The sequence below is a fragment of the Protopterus annectens genome, chromosome 2.part2 (genome assembly GCF_019279795.1).
Source record: "Protopterus annectens isolate FY-2018-M chromosome 2.part2, PAN1.0, whole genome shotgun sequence".
Classification (NCBI taxonomy): domain Eukaryota; kingdom Metazoa; phylum Chordata; order Ceratodontiformes; family Protopteridae; genus Protopterus; species Protopterus annectens.
Window position 1 is genome coordinate 918,766,195 of NC_056730.1, and position 18,391 is coordinate 918,784,585.

The following is an 18,391-nucleotide window of genomic DNA, read 5'->3' on the forward strand; positions in this document are numbered from 1 at the left end:
CGAAACCGGTATGTGCATTATACATTAGGTTGTTGTTACAATCTAATTAAATATATACTTTAACTGCTGCCTTTGAGTGCTGGTCCCTTCTTTCTGGTTCCTTTTGAAGAGGGCCAAAGAGGCTTGGCATGTATGGGCAATCTATTCCAGAGTCTGGGAAGTCTCTGGGTCAGGAACCTATCCCTCCAGCATGTTTTGTTTATTGTGATGACTAGGTTTAGATCCCTGGAGTGTGTGGTTCTGAGGGATTGGGATTTCTTTAAGTGTAGCATGTCCAACAGCTCTAGGTTTGACATGGCCTTGTATGTTAAGCAGAGATCGCCTCTGAGTAGACTATATGCGACAGAGTATAGCTGGAGTTTTTTAAGGCGGTCAGCTTAGGGCATCTGCTTTAGGTCTGTGATTCTTTTAGTGAGGTATTTCTGCGGCCTTTCCAGTTGTTCCAAATGTCTTGAGAGGTACATACCAAACGGGGCGTTGTATTCTATAATAGGTCTAATGAGGGATGAGTACAATGGGACAATGACCTCCTTTTTTCTGGATGAAAAGCCCTTAGTGATGAGGTGTGCCACATAGAAGGATTTCCTGACTGTTGTGGCAATGTGGTTATCGAAGGTGAGACCACTGTCCACCTGTGTCCCTAAGTCTCTTATCACACTTTCGGTGTTTAGTGTACTGCCACCTATATGGTAATTCACGGATACATGTTTTTTCCCAAAGGGGATAACTATACATTTCTTGGCATTGAGCTTGAGCCCATGGCTCTGGCACCAAGCATCTGTTTCTGTAAGGTCCTTTTGTAGAGTATCCACATCATTTGGGGATTCAGTAATCGCTCCCAGTTTGCAGCCATCTGCGAACTTTGTTAGCCAGGGTCCCTTAGTGTTGGCCTGTACTTCAGAGAAGTAGATGCCAAACAAGAGCAGTCCCAGGACTGAACCCTGAGGTACTCCTCTTGTCACTTGTCTGGAGCTGGATTTGGAGTCGGCTACTTTTACAGTGTGGGTTCTGTCAGTAAGCCAGTTAGCAACCCATTGGGTGACATAAGGATTAATGCCCAGCTTAGTAAGTTTATCTATGATTCCAGAGTGGAGGATGGTGTCAGAGGCCTTGGCAAGGTCTAGATAGGCTGTGTGGACTACCTTACCCTTGTCCATGGCTCTGGAGACTGATTCAAAGAAGTCAATCAGGTTCAGGAGACAAGATCGTCCCTTCACGAACCCAAACTGGGTGGAGTCCAGTGTTTGAAGGTTGCCAATGTCTTTGTTTATAAGTTCCTTGATAATACGCTCCATTGCCTTGCAGATAAGGCTTGTCAGACTGATGGGATGGTAGTTTCCGGGATCCAAGGTGGATCCCCCCTTGTGAAGTGGGATAACTGTAGCTCTGCACGACTCAGTGGGCACGAAACCTGAGGTGAGGCTATGATTAAACATGACACTTAGGTGAGGTGCCAGTTCATATTGTAGTTCATGTAGTACACAGTCCAGGATGTCATTTGGTCCCATTGATGCTGTATTCTTAGCTTTGGAGAGTGAGTTTTTTTTACCTGTGTGGCCGTTATTACCGGAATTTAGCAATCTTCCAGTATTGAGATGGGCCATTTAGGGGGTGAGGGGGGGGGGGTGAAGTTGGCACTTGAATCGATCTGCCAGTATATTGGCAATATCCTTGGGATCAGTATATTTAATGCCATTCTGTTTTAGCTCAGAGCAGATCTGAGCATTGCCATTTAGATTCTTGACATAGTTGTAGAATGCCTTGTGGTTGTCTTTGGAATCTTTGGCAATTTTATTTTCGTAATTAGCTTTGGAGGATTTTATGAGGGATCTCAGTCTCTTACTGAGGCTGGTAAGGGAGTTTTTTGCATCCTGAGATTTTCCTCTTTTCTGCAACAGTTTCTTCCTTTTGTTGTAAAGTTTGTTTATGGCAGGGGACCACCAGATTGGCTTCCTTTTTTTGGATGAGAGCATCTTGGTTCTATTTGGGATGGCACGATTCATGCATGAGTGGATGTGCTCGTACAGTGCCTTAGTGTAGGATTCAGCAGTTGAACTTTAAGCTCCCATCTGCATGGGTGTCATGAAGTTTGTCACTTCTGACTTGAATAGCATGAAGTTGGCTTTGGGGAAGTTTTTTATGGAGGTTTCCTTACTGGGGGTGGGGTTGGGATGGGGATGTTAAGGATGATTAGCTTGTGGTCAGACCTGACTAACGAGGGGGTGACTATAGATGTGGAGTATCGATTTCCCATGTTGGTAATGACCAGGTCTAGGATATTGGAGCCTCTGGTGGGACTATGGATTAGTTGATCCAGGGCATTGGAATTTATGAATTCCAAGAACCGTTGGGCAAAGGTGTTGGTACGTGAGTAGTTTTCCCAGTTAATGGCAGGGTAGTTAAAATCACCCAGTATTAGGGTGTTTGGTTCTATCTTAATTTTTTCAAGTATGTTTAGAAAGGTGTAGTGAGAATTTTGGGGTATGGTGGGGAATCTGTAGCAAGCTACAATTTGGATTGCAGTCTTACCTAGTGTTAGTTGCACCTGGAGAATTTCAGATGCATTGTGTTGGGCAACTAACTAGCCTGGTGGTGTGAATATCCTTGGTGAATATTGACACTCCTCCACCTTTAGTATTTCGGTCCTGGTTTGGTGGCTGAAAAGTGTGGTAAGAGTTGTAGCCTGGTATTGCAGGGGTGCTCGCTGAAGCCTTGAACCAGGTCTCAGTTATTCCACAGATATCGATGTTCTCCATTTTTAGGAGTGCCTCGAGAGAGTGCATTTTGAGGTTTAGACTTCTAGCATTGAGTAGCATTACCTTCAGATTTTGCATGCTTGTACCTGTTACGGTGGCGGTTTTGTCCTTTGAACTTTGCCTAAAAAAGGCACTATAGGGGTGGCAAGAGCCGTAGCCAGTAACCTGAATCCCAGGGGCAACAGGTGCAGAACATCTCTGGCAAAGCATTGTGGTCTGTCGATCATGTCGTCCCAGGCAGACAGATACTGAATCCCCTTTGAATGACACCAGAAGCTTAGCCAATTGTTGAAGTCAATCGTTTTGTCCTTATATTGTGGTATAATTCTGGGCGAAGGCAGGATGCTACTCAGGGCTAGGGTCATACCTGCCTGGTCCACATGATCTGAGAGCTCTTCCATATCTCTTTTCATGTAATCCAGGGAGGTACGTCTCAAGTCATTCACTCCAGCATGGACAATAGAGTCATATTTGTACTTGTTGTGGAGTGACTTGGAGTGCATGCGTTATGTGGCGGATCCTGGCACCCGACAGGCAGCTGACTGTAATTTTCTCCTTGTTCAACCTAGTGAGTGGGACATCAGTGTGCCAGACTATAGAGTCACCTGTGACTAAAGTGTTAGATATGTTGTCTTGCCTTTGGGGCTGTTGCTGGATGGCACACTGGTGTTGTGAACTATGTGACACTTTGGTTGTGATTGGTGTGTGTTTGCGTTTCAGCTTCAGAGGTCCTTGTTGCTTGGGCAGGTTACAGTTAAGGGCCTCTGCATATGTGGATTTAGTGTTCCTATATGTGGGTGTTGGTGGTGTGGGTTTAGAAGGGCTATGTGTTGCTTGAGGTGTAGTGTGGGTGTTAACCTTCTCCTCTTGACTGTCTAGCACAATCTTGGGTGAAGAGAGCTTTGCTTCCATTTTGGCTATGTAAGTGCATCTCTCACAGGTTGTAGTGTTGGGTGGTAGGAGGAGAGGGTTGTCTGTGTACATGAGGCAATTGCTGCATTGCCCCAGTATGCCCAGATTCACCAGGTGGACAGGAGAAATCACCGGAAGCTGACCCTTGGACATGCCTGGTTTGGTGCTTTTTTTTTTTTTGTAAAGTACAGAAGCTGTTTTCCCTTACCTTAGGCTGTTTAGTGCCTACTATTAATTTCTCCATATTAACAAGGAGAGTTGAGTGCTTGTATCAGTTTAAGGCTTCCTAGTGCTTTCCAGCAGGTATTAAAGAAAGTGCTAGTCACAGGGATGCTTAAAGGTAAGATGAAAAAAAATGCACACTGCAGTATGAACTAGAGAAGTTAGATGTCAAAGTAGGTAACTTAGGTTTTGCCTGTTTTAAAAAGTTAAGGTTTAGTGGAGAGTTACTATTTTTCAAACAGCAAGATAGATTGAAAGGGGTGGTCACTTTTGTATTCTGGTACTATGGATTACAGTAGGATGGCCAATAAATTTAAATAGTTGAAGGGGCTTGCAGGTGTGTGCTACCCTAAGGCCCGTGTAGATGCATATTGCTATACACTTGTTTTGTATTTAAGTAGTATGTGAAGTACTCCTTGGCTAGGCTCTCACCCCTGAGTCTCTGCATTTCAGCAGAGAGTACCCATATGAAGACTTCCCTTACACGCCAGGGTGGACCAAAAAGCGCAGCGGATGCTCACTCACATCTCTCCTGGTTCAGCTTCTTCAGTCTATGGTTTGCTATTCATACCTGTGTTATCTGGGTTGTATTTATGACTTTGTGTCCGTGAAGGAAATGTATTTCCTTTTATATTTTAGGTTCCTTCTACCTGGTTTGGGATTGCTGAGACATTGATATTCCTTCTAAGCAATCCACCCACTGTAGAAGGTCCTTCATAGTAAGATGCAACAGATACTTAAATATTTATTTTATTTGATCAATGGAGGAGGGGCCTTTGCATTAGAAGCTTTATCACCTCTCTCTTTCTGTCCCACTTCTCTCACGCTGTAGCCATAGAATTATGTCAAGTGTTTGATTTTAATGCTTTGTTATGTAATTTGTTTTCCTGTATTTTTAGTCTGTTGTTTGACTGAGGATCAAGGAATATGGTTACTGGAATCTTGAACTGCAGCATACAAGGTCTACAAGCATTTTCTGGCCTGCTCGTAATACCTCTTATACAGGAAGAGGCTTGTAAACCTTGTGTACTGCAGTTCAAGATTCTAAGAAGCCCTAGTAGAAATGAAACATGAAAAAGATACATTAGTGGTTCACCCACTGCAAAAGGGTAGTCATCAAAATCAGCCCGTAAGGTGAATGATCATTTATCTGCTTCTTGCTTACTGATAAATAATTGGAAAACAAGATGAGGATACTTTATCTAAGGTTAAGTACTAAAGTAAGCTACATTTATCATCTTTCAGTTTGAGTTTGCCAGGCTTACAACTTATTGAATTAACAGTTTAAGTTTTATATCACATACCTGAGATAGCAGTCATTATATACCTCCTGTCCCAGTGATTTAAACTTTGTTAGCCCAGGCTGTAGTATAGACCTGTCCACTTCTGCAGAGTTGGCCCTTTCAGAGCCTTAGAAAGTGGAACATGCAGCACCTGATCTCTGCACTCAGTGTTCTTTCACTGCATCCTAATTATTACTTTTGTTGTTTTTACTATACTGTTATTGCTATTACCTGTTTCACTTCTGTGGATTTTTTTTCACAGAAGGTTATGGATACTGGTTTGAATCATATTGTTCTGTATGCCCAAGTGTGTCTCCATGCTTGTGTTAACTGTTGCTATTTTTGTTCAACACTTCAGGTTGGAGTTGTTAAACAGACTGAGACTGCTGCATTGAAAGCTATTGGAGAGAACAAAAGTGCACTCTTCACCAGGAAGCTGACAGCACTGTATACCAAATCAACACTTATTGGCGAAGATATCCTTTCATGGTTGTTTGAATGTTCTATTGTGCTCATTTTCACTGATCTGTGTTTTGCATAGAAAAATATTTAGTTATTTGGCATATCTGTGCATATATGTTTTTTTGAGTAAATGTGCTGGTACCTTGGACTATATCCTAAACAGCAGTCTGTGTCACATGCGATTTGGACATTACATGAATAAAATGTAGATGTGCTTAAAAACATGCATATGACATTTTTACAACTTTAATACTGATAGATGTTCTTAATAATAGTCACTGTTTAAGTTTTCACTTTCGGGATATATTGCCAAGCAGGTAACTAGCAGCAGGACAGTCTTCCAAAGCTCTTCCATTGGAAAGGGTTTCAGCTGGTGCCCTTTTTCCATTGCAGGAGCATTAATAGAATAAATAGTTAATTGACTAGAGCTGTCTCCTGATCTTTATTTCCACGTAATTGCGCTCATTTCTCAGTGGCACGCATTGTCTGTCTGTTCATCAAATTAAGCTTTCCCGAGGCTAGATGAGTACCGTATATATGGGATTTTATTTTTATTTGTTACATGAATTGGCTGCTAATGTCTGATGCAGATTCTAATGCAGAAGGTGAAGCTGCTTAAGCTAATAACTGCCTGATCTGTGGCAAGCAAATACCACATAAAGATGATCACAATAAGTGTCCTTTTTTTCCCCAGACTGGCACCCAACATGGACTTCTGTCTGGAGTACTTGTTTACTGCAAGGACAATCTGTTAAGGACAGTCCGCATTTGCCAACATTTCCTCCAGAAGTTAACTGCCAAAAGAAAGGGCACAAGCCTGGTTTAGGGCTGCTGTGGTGTCATCCCTGGCTATGACTTTTTTCTTTTGTTGTACAGCCTGTTTAATTTTGGATTCCTCCAGGGTGGTTTGTTTTTTTGAGTTAGTTTTGGGATTATTTCTAGTAGGCATAGCAGACTCTTTGCAGTCATTGACATGGTTCTACATAGCGCCTGTGAATAATTATGTATAGGTTGCTATGTTGTCTGGGTTTGCAATGGCTTGTAATTTTGACAGGTTATCACTTAATAAAAGATAGATGTCCTTCAAGGATGCATCTGCAGTCCTAACAAATGGGTTGTCCTGCCTCAGGCAGTCGGCCGGATTCCAAAGTCTGGGTCTGGCCTCGGCTGATGTCGCACTTCACCCGACGTCACTGCTACTGTCGATTGGATATAAAGGCATCAGCCGACGCCATTTTCTCCAGTCTTTCTTGCGCAGAAGCTGTTCGCAAGTGCCGGTCGGTCAGATCCAGAGATTTCTACTACCGAAGACTTCTAAAAGCTTTCTTTCTTGCCTCAGCCGATGTCAGAAAAAGTAAATAATTGTTTAACTTGTGGGAAACAAATACCTCATAAGGATTTCCACTCTTACTGCCTTCCTTGCTTAGGCCCAGACCACAGCAGCTTGTCTAGCCTGTGCTTCCTTAAACCGACGGACACTTAGACGCCGGTCGGCGGAGGAGTTTTTGGTCCCGCTTTTGCTTACAAAATGCCGTCGGAGACTCGACTTCACAATTAGCTAAAAGCGAAGGACCGACAAACCACGGTTAAGCCAAGGTGTCTCTGTTTCGCTGAAACCGAGTCCTCGGTTCTTCCTTGCATTCCTCCTGCAGCCGAGGCCTCACACAGCATGGCTGAATCTGCTGCTGAATTTTCTCCTGCTGTAGCAGGCACCCAGGATTTATCAGATACTATTCCTTTAGACATATCTACTCCTGCACGTGGAGCTGCTAGGCCCCTGCATCCATGTCTATCAAGGCTTGGCTAAAGCAGCTAAATCTACTAAGGCCTTGCCTTCTAAAACCCCCTCACACAGGCCTAGCTCTAGTTCCCAAATGCTTAGCCTGGCAGAGGATCTCATTACTTTGATCAGGGGATCCCAACCTCACCCTGACAGGGCCTCTCATCCTCCAGAGAAGAGGCCTAGAGCAGAGCCCTGAACCAGTTTCTACGGATTATTCTTCTGATGATTCAGAAAACTCAAATCCTCCAGAAGGCCCTTACTCTCCATATGAGGATTCTGACGCAGAAGACTCCATTCCTTCTGCCTCTCCTCCTGAGGAATTTTCTTTTGGGGAAACCTTGCATGCTATGAGGGAACAATTTCAATGGCAGGGCCAGGATTTTTCAGATTCTAGGAAGCGGCTCAGGACCTTTTTGCATTTGCCACAGCATAGGCCTTTAGCCATTCCTCCAGTACTAACAGTTGTGGATGATGCATTCAATGATGCTTGTACTGCCCCTGACTCTCTACCTCCGGCCCCTACTAAGCCCGACAGATACTACAGGGTCCCGGACACACATTATCACCTGTATAAGGCTCCTATTGCAGATCCTGAAACTATTTCTCAAGGCCCCAAAGCTGTAGCAACTGCCAAAACCCTCCCCTCTGAAAGAGAATCTAGAGCATTAGAGATGGGGTAAAAAAGTTTATACTTCTGCTACTCTTTCGGCTAGGGCTTTAAACTGTCAATTCCACATGATTCAGTATCAGGAATTTTTGTTAGATCAGTTAAATAAAAAACTATCCTCTCCTGAACCTATAGACCGTAAGTCCCTTCAGGATTTGGTACATAACACTCAGCAGGTCAGTAATCATTCTTTAAAATGCGGCTGTGATGCACTGGAGGCTTCCTTTAGATCAGCTATGACTGGTACAGTGATCAGAAGGCATGCATGGTTAAAAGAGCAATCCTTACCAGACCATTTAAAGTCAAAGCTCCTAGATGCTCCAATGGAGAAACTCAGTTTGTTTGGCTCCCCTGCACAGCAAGTGTTAAAGAAGGTGGAGGAAAAAGCAAAATCTGTCCAAACAGTCAAGGACTTCTTACAGGTCCAGCCTCCTAGGTTTAGTAGAAATTGGCCTTCGAAGAATTGGTCCTTTCCAGACACCAGAGCACAGAGAGGCAGAAATAGGCGCTCAAGAGGCATAGGTCAATCCAGAGGTGCCTACATGGGACGTCAGTGGCAGCCTAACAACCAGAGAAGTACTGCCGCAGATCCAGCTACTATCACTTCCACAGGACAGTCACAGTGACTTGGCTCTGATACCGCCTACCAGGGAACAACTGGAAGAACCCTTAGGCGGAAAGCTGGCCTTATTCTCAGTAAACTGGCATTACATTACAGGAGACAAATGGATTTTACAGACAATAGACAAAGGTTACAGGTTTCACTTCCATACTCTACCAAGGAAGAGAGGAATGCCAAACCTACCACCAAACCAAAAGACAAACGCTCTAGGACAAATCAACCACTTACTAAGGATGAGAGCTATAGAAAGGGTACCGGTTATGGAACAAGGACAAGGATTTTATTCCAGACTTTTCCTGGTGCCAAGAAAAGAAAACCAATGGAGGCCTATTCTCGACCTGTCCGCTCTCAACACATATCTCATTGTTCCAAAATTCAAAATGCTGACCCTACAGCACCTTCTTCCCATGCTGGGCAAGGAGGCTTGGCTGGTGACTCTAGATCTCAAGGAGGCATACCTGCACGTCCCTATTCGACCAGATTGCAGAAGATACCTCAGATTTCTTGCAGGATCAGAGCATTATCAATTCTCAGCATTGCCCTTTGGCTTATCTACTGCACCTAGAGTATTCACGAAATGCCTGGCATCAGTAATTGCTCATTGCAGGCTTCAGGGAATTCAAATTTATCCATACCTGGACGACTGCCTGCTACAAGCGGACAACAAGATCAAATTAACAAAGGATTTGGAAAAAGTTATTCACCTGCTGCAGGCCTTGGGATACACAGTCAACATAAAAAAGTCAAGGCTGGTACCATCCCAAAGGATTACATTCTTGGGTGCAGAACTGGACACATCAAATCAAATGGCATTTCTCACAGAAGAAAAGCAAAAGCAACTACCACTCTATTTCAAGGCATTAACAACGCAGAACCAGCTTACAGCAAGGAAAATCCTGCAAGCCCTGGGTTACATGGCATCCTGTATAATATTGATCCCACATGCCAGACTGCATATGAGGAAGTTGCAATGGTACCTAAGGAATTTATGGTCTCAGCACAAGCACAGCCTAGAAACCCAAATTCCAATAATTCCATGCCTGAAGCAAGAATTCCTGTGGTGGGCTCAGGCCTGTCAGTTGAACAAAGGACTGCCTTTCCACAGCCCTCACCCAAGCCAGACTATCACCACGGACGCCTCAGACCTAGGTTGGGGGGCACACATGGCAGACAAGTGTATACAAGGCCTATGGACACAGGATCAACTGAACCTACACATAAATCAAAAAGAGATGCTGGCAGTGAAACAGGCAATTCAGACATTCAGACCGTTTCTTCAACAGGGTCATTTGCTGATAAGGACGGACAACACCACAGTTATGTGGTATATCAACAAGCAGGAGGCACACATTCATATCCTCTATGCCGGATGGCAATGGACCTGTGGAATGTGGCCCTGAACCTCAACATTCAGCTCCAGGCCTTATTTGTGCCAGGAAAAGAAAATATATTAGCAGACACATTAAGCAGAACTACCACGGATGCCCACGAATGGATGCTGCATCCGGACATCTTCAAAACCATTACAGAGAAATGGGGGCTACCAGAAATAGACCTGTTCGCATCCCCCCACAACCACCAATTGAGAAAATTCTGCACAAGGACATACCACCCACTTGCTTGGAAGGTGGACTCCCTATCCTTCAGTTGGGAAAACCTAACAGCATATGCATTCCCACCTCTACCTTTGATGCACAAAGTGCTACTGAAGATCAAAGAAGAGCATCCAAGGATCATACTGATAGCTCCAGACTGGCCGAGGCAGCATTGGTACCCGCTTCTGAGAAGTATGTCTCGGACACACGCATGGCCTCTACCTCTACCTCTAGTTCCTCTGCTGCTAACACAGAACAACTTCAGGATCCTGCACCCAAACTTGAAAACACTGCAGCTAGCTGCTTGGAATCTTACATGAGACAAAATAACACAGAATTATCTCAGAGGGTTAAAGACATTATCCTGGAGGCTCGCAGACCCTCCACAAGGAAGACTTATTCAGCAAAATGGAAAAGATACCTCATTTGGAGTACAGCAAAAGGAGAAAATGTATCATTGGCAAACATAGCTAACATCCAGGAATATTTAGCAGAACTTTTCCACAATGGCCTGTCTTACTCCTCCATCAAGATTCATGCATCAGCAATTTCAGCAGAATATAACATGGACCCTCCAGTCTTCTCTCATCCTCTACTCAGGCAGTTTCTGAGAGGAATTAAAAATGTAAAGCCTCCAAGGAAGCCACCCCTGCCTACATGGGACCTGAACTTTGTGCTGGAAAAGTTAACTCTTCCCCCTTTTGAACCAACAGCAACAGCAGAATTACAGTTCTTATCTTGGAAAACTGCTTTCCTGCTTGCAATCACTTCAGCAAGAAGGGTTTCTGAATTACAGGCATTAATGGCAGTACAGCCCTTCCTTATCTTCCATCAGGATAGAGTGTCCTTGAGAACTAACCCTACTTTTATGCCAAAGGTGGTCTCCAGGGTATCATTGAACCAAGCTATCCACCTACCAACATTCTTCCCCAGCCCACAGAACAGGGGGGAAAGACTACTGCACACCTTGGACGTACACAGACAATTGCGCTACTACCTGGACAGAACCAAGAGCAATAGAAAAACTGACCAGCTTCTGGTAGCATATTCAGCAGGAATAGAAGGAAAAGCAATTTCAAAACAGACAATCTCAAAATGGATAGGAAATTGCATTAGATTTTGTTACTCCTTTCATGGGAAGACAACTCCAGAAAACATCAGACCTCACTCAACAAGGGCTACAGCCACTTCTACAGCTTTCTTACGAGGAGTGGCTACCAAAGACATTTTAGAGGCTGCTACTTGGAGCTCCGTGCATACATTTGCCAAGCATTATAATCTGCCTTTATACTCCAGATCCCGAGCAGGTTTTGCCACTGCTGTTTTGCAAGGGATCTTAACTACACCATAATCTTCTTAGTGCCTCCTCCCCCAATTTGGCTATGGTATTCTACCCATTTGTTAGGACTGCAGATGCATCCTTGAAGGACATAGTACAGTTTTGTACCTACCATAAATGTAGATGTCCGAGAGGAATGCATCTGCAGTCAGGATTACCCCCTCCTTCCCTCTGTGGTACTCCTAGGGTATTTGCCCATCTTGTAGCTAGCTGGGGAATCTATTATGGTGTATTTGTTTGTATATATGTACATACATGTTTATTTGTTGTTTGCTCTCTACTATTTGGAATCATTTGCATTTATCCAAATTTAGCCTTCCTAGAGGGCACCTGGCATCTGGGGCAAGAAACACTGAGGAAAATGGCGTCGGCTGATGCCTTTATACCCAATCGACAGTAGCAGTGACGTCGGGTGAAGTGCGACATCAGCCGAGGCCAGACCCAGACTTTGGAATCCGGCCGACCGAAGGGCTGCCTGAGGCAGGACAACCCATTTGTTAGGACTGCAGATGCATTCCTCTCGGACATCTACATTTATGGTAGGTACAAAACTGTACTTTTGCCTTGCAGTAGTGGTATATTTATTTTTGATGTAAATTGAGGCGCTTTCACCTTTAGTCCCTGTCTGTGAAGTAGCTGATCTAAATGTATGGAAGGCATTTTAACCTTGCACTTGTGTGCTCTCCTTGACTTTAAACCGTATCTCAGTGACCACACAGACTTCAGCAGTCCGTAGGGTGAACAGAGCTTCTAGGGAGTGGAGTTTTTCATTTGGACTCCTGGCACTGAGCAGTAACACCTTTAGGTTTCTTGGTTTTGATTTGCTATGTCAGAAGTAGTTTCAGTCTGGCATTGCTTAAAAAAGGCACCATGGGGTAGGACAATGTTTTAGCTAATATTCAAAAGCCTAGAGAGGGAAGGTACAGACCATCTCAGGTAAAGCAGCATGGTCTGTTGACCATCTTTTTCCACACTGACAAATATTGCACCCGCTTAGAATGACACTGGAAATCTTTATGCATACAAACACTTTAGTACACTGGACATACTTTTACTTCAACAGGTCATTAATGGTATACTCATTTGAGAATCCATTCTCCGCTACAGTCAACTAAAACAAATTTAAAATAAACCGTCAGTAAAGAGAAAATTCACAGAAATTAAAACAAGTAGTAATTTCTCAGATTGTGTGATTTCCTCACATAAGCAATATGCAAATGAATATTAAATTAAGTACAAATAATACAGGAGATGCCCTTATTGTTTACAAATAAACACCAGTAATCACAAAGACAACTGAGACAATATAACGGAGGCCAAGTTTAATGCCAATTAAAACACTAAACAGTTGAGCACTTTTCATCCTTAAAAGCACAAAAGTCCACAAACTGTAGGAAAACAAAGTCTTTGAACAAGACTTTGTTTTCCTACACTTTTCATCCTTAATGGACTTCCTCAGAACTGAGGAAGTCCATTAAGGATGAAAAGCACTCAACAGTTTATTGTATGAATATACTCAACTAACCTTGAACAGAGAGAAGTAATTCATAAAGCAGTTATTCTGACCTACCATACCATTTGTGCCAGTCGCACTAAAATACTGCACTTTCTTTATGTTCACTGTTGCTTGCAGTGACAGCCTTTACAACATGGGAGAACTGCTTTTGCTCCCAAAATTAATGGTTATTGTGAGCTGTTATGCAGCTGTCATTCCTGATGGGCATCCTTTGTTTTGCTTTGTCTACCTGGATTTCTTTCTGAATGTTACTATGAATTCTTTCTAATTTCTGTCTCTGTGCCATTATTATATCACCTTGTTTATTTTCACTTTGCTTACTTTATATTGGGAAAGGTGTGGAGGGGCGGTATAGAGAGTGTTAAGTACCTTACTGGTCAGACAAGGGGTAACATCTGTGCTTTAGCAGTGCTCCGTTTATCCAGTTCCAAGACGCATGGAGCTGGATCCTATCCTGGCTAGCAGTGAATGTAATGCAGTAGCCAGTCGATTGCAGGACACGTGAACTCTCATTGAGACAGACACACACACACACACACACACACACACACACACACACACACACACACACACACACACACACACACACACACACACTTTGGAGCTTTACCATTTTATATATTCTGATGGATTTTATAGTATGGAAGGGAAAGCAGCCCCTTGTGAAAAACACATGGAAACAGTTGGGGTATGCAGACTCCACATAATAGATACCTGAGCTTCAGATGAACCAGAGCATCAATCATTGTGAGGTAGAAGCTCTGCCTTTTGTAGTAGTGGGCCTCCCAGCATGATAAGGTGTTACAATAAGAAATGTACCGGAGTGACTAGACACAGTTTTAAAGATAAATGAATGTCTATTTGCAGTGGTAGGAAGTACTTTTTGCAGAGTGCTAAATGCATGAAGTAGCCTTCCTAAATAGACTTTGGATTAAAAAAAAAAATAAGTTGGAGTTCAGGAATATATTTTTCCAATTTGTTTACCATATTTTTCCAATTTGTTTACCATATGAGGTAGCTAATCTAAACCATACCTCTTCAGCCATGACCAGCTGTCTGAATGACTGAATAATCACATAACTAAAATTAAAAGTTGATAATAATCAGAGCAGATTATGAATTAGAGAGTAGCAGTAAGCATAAGTAATTCAGGGCGGCCACGGTGGTGCAGCAGTTAGCATTGTCACCTCACAGCAAGAGGTTCTCCGGTTTGATCCTCGCCTGGGGTGCCTTCTGTGTGGAGTCTCCATGTCCTCCCTTTGGTTGCGTGGGTTTCCTCCGGGTGCTCCAGTTTCCTCCCACATCCCAAAGACATGCTGTAGGTGGATTGGACACTCTAAATTGGCCATAGGTGCGAGTGTGTGTGTGTGTGTGTGTGTGTGCCTTCCGTGGAAGGTTGGATGCTGGGCTGGCAACTCAACACTGTAAAACTCCACTGCCAGTCATGAGCAGACAGGTGATCCGCTGTGGCGACCCCTAACCACGAAAAGCCAAAAGAAGAAGAATAAGTAATTTCACATGTAGCTAAGGAGAAATAATAAAATGTCATAAAGATACAGAGAAATAATAATGAAAAAGCACATTTTGTGTACAACAGACTTGGCGGGGGGGGGGGGGGTCTACATCCTGTCAAAGAATGGAGGTAAGTGTTTACTACAGATTGTAAACTTTTCTGCTGTTAAGTTTATTGTCATATCCAGTTTACATTCACTTCCTAAGACTTGTTAGTGGCTGAACTTTCAAAACGTTGTATTGCCTTAACGTTGTATTGCCTTCAGGTGTTTGTGTTCATGTTGTGCTTTCTTATATTTATGTGCTTACATGCCTGTTTGAGTGAGTGTACTTGTGCATGTGCCATCTGGGAAGGACTAGTGACCTGTCTAGCATGTGTCCTGTATCTTCACCTGTTTGCCAGATATGCTGCAACTCTTCCATTATCGTGAGTGTGATAAAGAAGGTATTGAAAGTGAACAAATGGGTTAGTATAACTGCAAATGACTATAAGACCAGAATTCAGTTGTTGGGCCCAAGAATAGAGAATGCCTTATCAGTATTTAACTTACAGTAAGGAGCAAATATGGAGTTTTACAAGCACTGAGCAGAATGCAGAGATCTATAAAGCTTAATAATATATATATATATATATATATATATATATATATATATATATATATATATATATATATATATATATAATGAATGAGCTAGTGAAAGATAGTAGTTGAATAGAAATTTATCAAACTAAGAGCAGGTGAAGTAAGGGAATGCAGTACCCAGTAGGTAACAATTTAGCTTTAAGTAAAGGAATGAGTGATGCTTGGGTGGGAACATGGCAAATTGTTTGCAGAACTTGATTACTGCATTAGGTAGTAGAGGGGAATCTGACAAGTGTACATTCTTATTAAGATGACACTACTTCACTTAAAGCAATTCTAGCATAAAAAATGAGAAAACTCAAAGCTAAGTAAGAAAGCTTTTAGCTGTGAGATTTTGTTAAATAGATAATTAATGTCTGCGATGATATGGGCAAGTGCCAGCATGGCCAGCTGGAGTTTTGTAATGAATGATATGTCCTTTGTATATCAAACTGATTTATACAAAATGCTTGTATTACAAATGTATTAGAACTGTGTCATTATTAAGGTAAAGCTTGTTAAATAAACACTTTAGTCTCTTGGCAGTTCAAAGTACAGTTCTTTTATTAAAATAGAAAAACACACGTGCTGGAGACAGTACTCAGACTGCCATGTCACCCCAAACAAAGGATTTCTCAAACATTATATAGAAAATCTTATCAAAGTAATACATTTTATCTATGAAACCACTGTTAGCAACCAATAGAAATATAACAAGACCGTGCATTTCATCTGTCAAACCACTATCCTATATCCAATAGGAAAATGCCAAGTTAGTAGAAAACACATTTTATATATATCTATATTTTGTCCTAATAAGGAATGAGTTTCCATTCTGTTACCTGACTGCAAGGAAAGCAGGGCCTCAGGCTAATGTACTAAAAACTTCAAGGATTTCTTCCCAGTACTTTTCCATGACTTCAGTATGCTTTTGCAGTCACGTACACTAACCTGCTAACATACACATGCATTTAACTCTTTGCAAACCTGTACAATTCCCCCTTTGATGCTAGGAAAGCATCACACTAAAATTACTTTCTAGAGACCAAAAATATTTTCATACATCTTGCCAAACCCTTCAAAAACTATCTTTTCACTTTCCACAAAACCTTCATCAATACACTTGGTAAATGGCATATTTTCAAAGTTATTGACATGTACATTTTGTAATGCAATAGAAGATTGAGATGCAATAAGCTTAGTTATTAAAACTTTGCATAAAAATAGAAGCAAAAATAGAATTGTAATAACAATAGCCGTGAGCATAATAAACTTTAGTATACCACCACCCCATCCAGAAAATAAATTAGTGAGCCATGCCCAGCTGTCAGTCTCTTTGGTATTAGACAGTTCAGCTACTTTCTGGATAATTTCCAAATGAATACATATGGTGTGCTCATTATCAGGAATAAACATACAGCATTCCTCATGCAGGAGCGCTCATGTACCCCCTGCAAGCATGAAGTCAAGCGCCATTCTGTTCTGCAGCACTACAGAGCACATAACAGTCAGCTCTTTGGTGATTAAATTCACTGATTCAAAAGTTACATTACTGAGTACTTTTAACAACTTGGGGAGTTAAAACTGGCCCAGAAGTAACATCACCAAGGTCCATATGAGAAAGTCCTTTGAAAGCTACTTTTTCTAAATCATGATGGCGAATCCAAGATGCATCAGTTTTACCAATTGGATTTTTTACAGTCTGAGTCTCTCGGACATTCCATATCTTTCCACTGGGCAAATTACTTGTATGTCGGATAGCTGGAACAACAAATCTGACAAAACAGCTGCCATCCCAACTGCTTGTGAGTCATCTGTAGGCCTTTTTCCCATAAACAAAATAATAACCTTGTTTTAATGCATATACATATGACCTTGAATCTTTGTTACGTATTGTTGGGTGCCTAAATGGGCTAAAACTGTTTACAGTCTCATAAATAGGATTATCATCAGTCAAATTCTCTGAAGGCCCCCAACATATTGTTCCTTTAGTTTTAAATCTACACGGCTTGCTAATCAGTGTGATATTACATCTACTATGTCTCACAGTTTGGGTACTATTGTGCTGCAAACAAAAAAATTAATTTGTAATTATCCTGCAATGGGAGGGCTATAGGTTTGGTTCTTGTTTTTATTATTCCTCCCCTTTTAAGTAACACCTGTCGAGTCTGTGAAACATTTAAAGGAAATACTCTTGATGGAAAACCAATATGTGCAGTTGGTATAGCAGCACATACCCAACAATTGCTCACATTGAATGTTACTGCATAACTGCAGAAAAGTATCAAATGCATTAAGTGAAGGATGCCAGTCTACCACTGTTTGTTTAGGTTTAAGTGCTATGAATCTGTGCACTCTTATAAAAAGGCTGAACAGTATTTACAGTTTCTGCAGAAATCAAGAAATGTCGCAACAAAACAAAAGTAACAATTGCAACAATCACAAAAATGAGAGCTGGGTGGGATTGGAACGGATTCTCACAGATGTCCAAGTACAATTGAGGTTTGTGATGACTAGTTCATTGTTGTTGCTGTTGATGGATTCCCATTGTCTGCAGCTGTTGTCTGTGTCCCATGAGTGGTGCTTGGTCACCTGACTGTAGGGAAATGTCCTCCTCCACTGGTATTTTAGCATTGGTCATCACATCTTTCTTCCAGCTCTCTGTTTTTTCGTCTGGTATGAGAAGAGACTGGTTCATCATCTGACAAGGCCTCAGCAGGGAAGTTGAATGGAATAGGTTGGGTTCCTTCATTTGAGACTGCTTTTCGAACATGGGAGACGTAGATCCAGGTTGGAGACCTTTAACATCCGATGGCTGTGGCTGTAGTAAGTAGGACCAAAAAAGGTCCTTTCTATTGAGGCTGGAGTGCATGTTGTCTGGAGAAGGATAGAATGTACACCCAATCGTCTGGGTGGACATCATGCGTTACGTCTGGATCTCGGCGGAGTGTACCTGCAAATTGTAGTTCTGTAGAACAGAAATAAGAGACTTGCAATATTCAAACAACACATCAGTCAATTGTAATTCTAAACTGGCCAGAAGGGGTGTGGCTGGCATTCTCATGGGCCTTCCCATGAGAATTTCATGAGGAGAAAATT

At 42.2% G+C, this 18,391-nt stretch overlaps 1 protein-coding gene across 1 annotated transcript in view; it reads left to right on the forward strand.

Annotated features, from left to right (window-relative positions):
• Positions 1–18,391, forward strand: part of MSH3 (mutS homolog 3) — a 3,764,176-nt gene that overhangs the window by 278,219 nt on the left and 3,467,566 nt on the right. Inside the window, exon 6 of the mRNA XM_044064237.1 lies at positions 5,532–5,649. Within this exon, the coding sequence (XP_043920172.1) occupies positions 5,532–5,649 (118 nt within the window). The remainder of the gene's footprint in view (positions 1–5,531; positions 5,650–18,391) is intronic.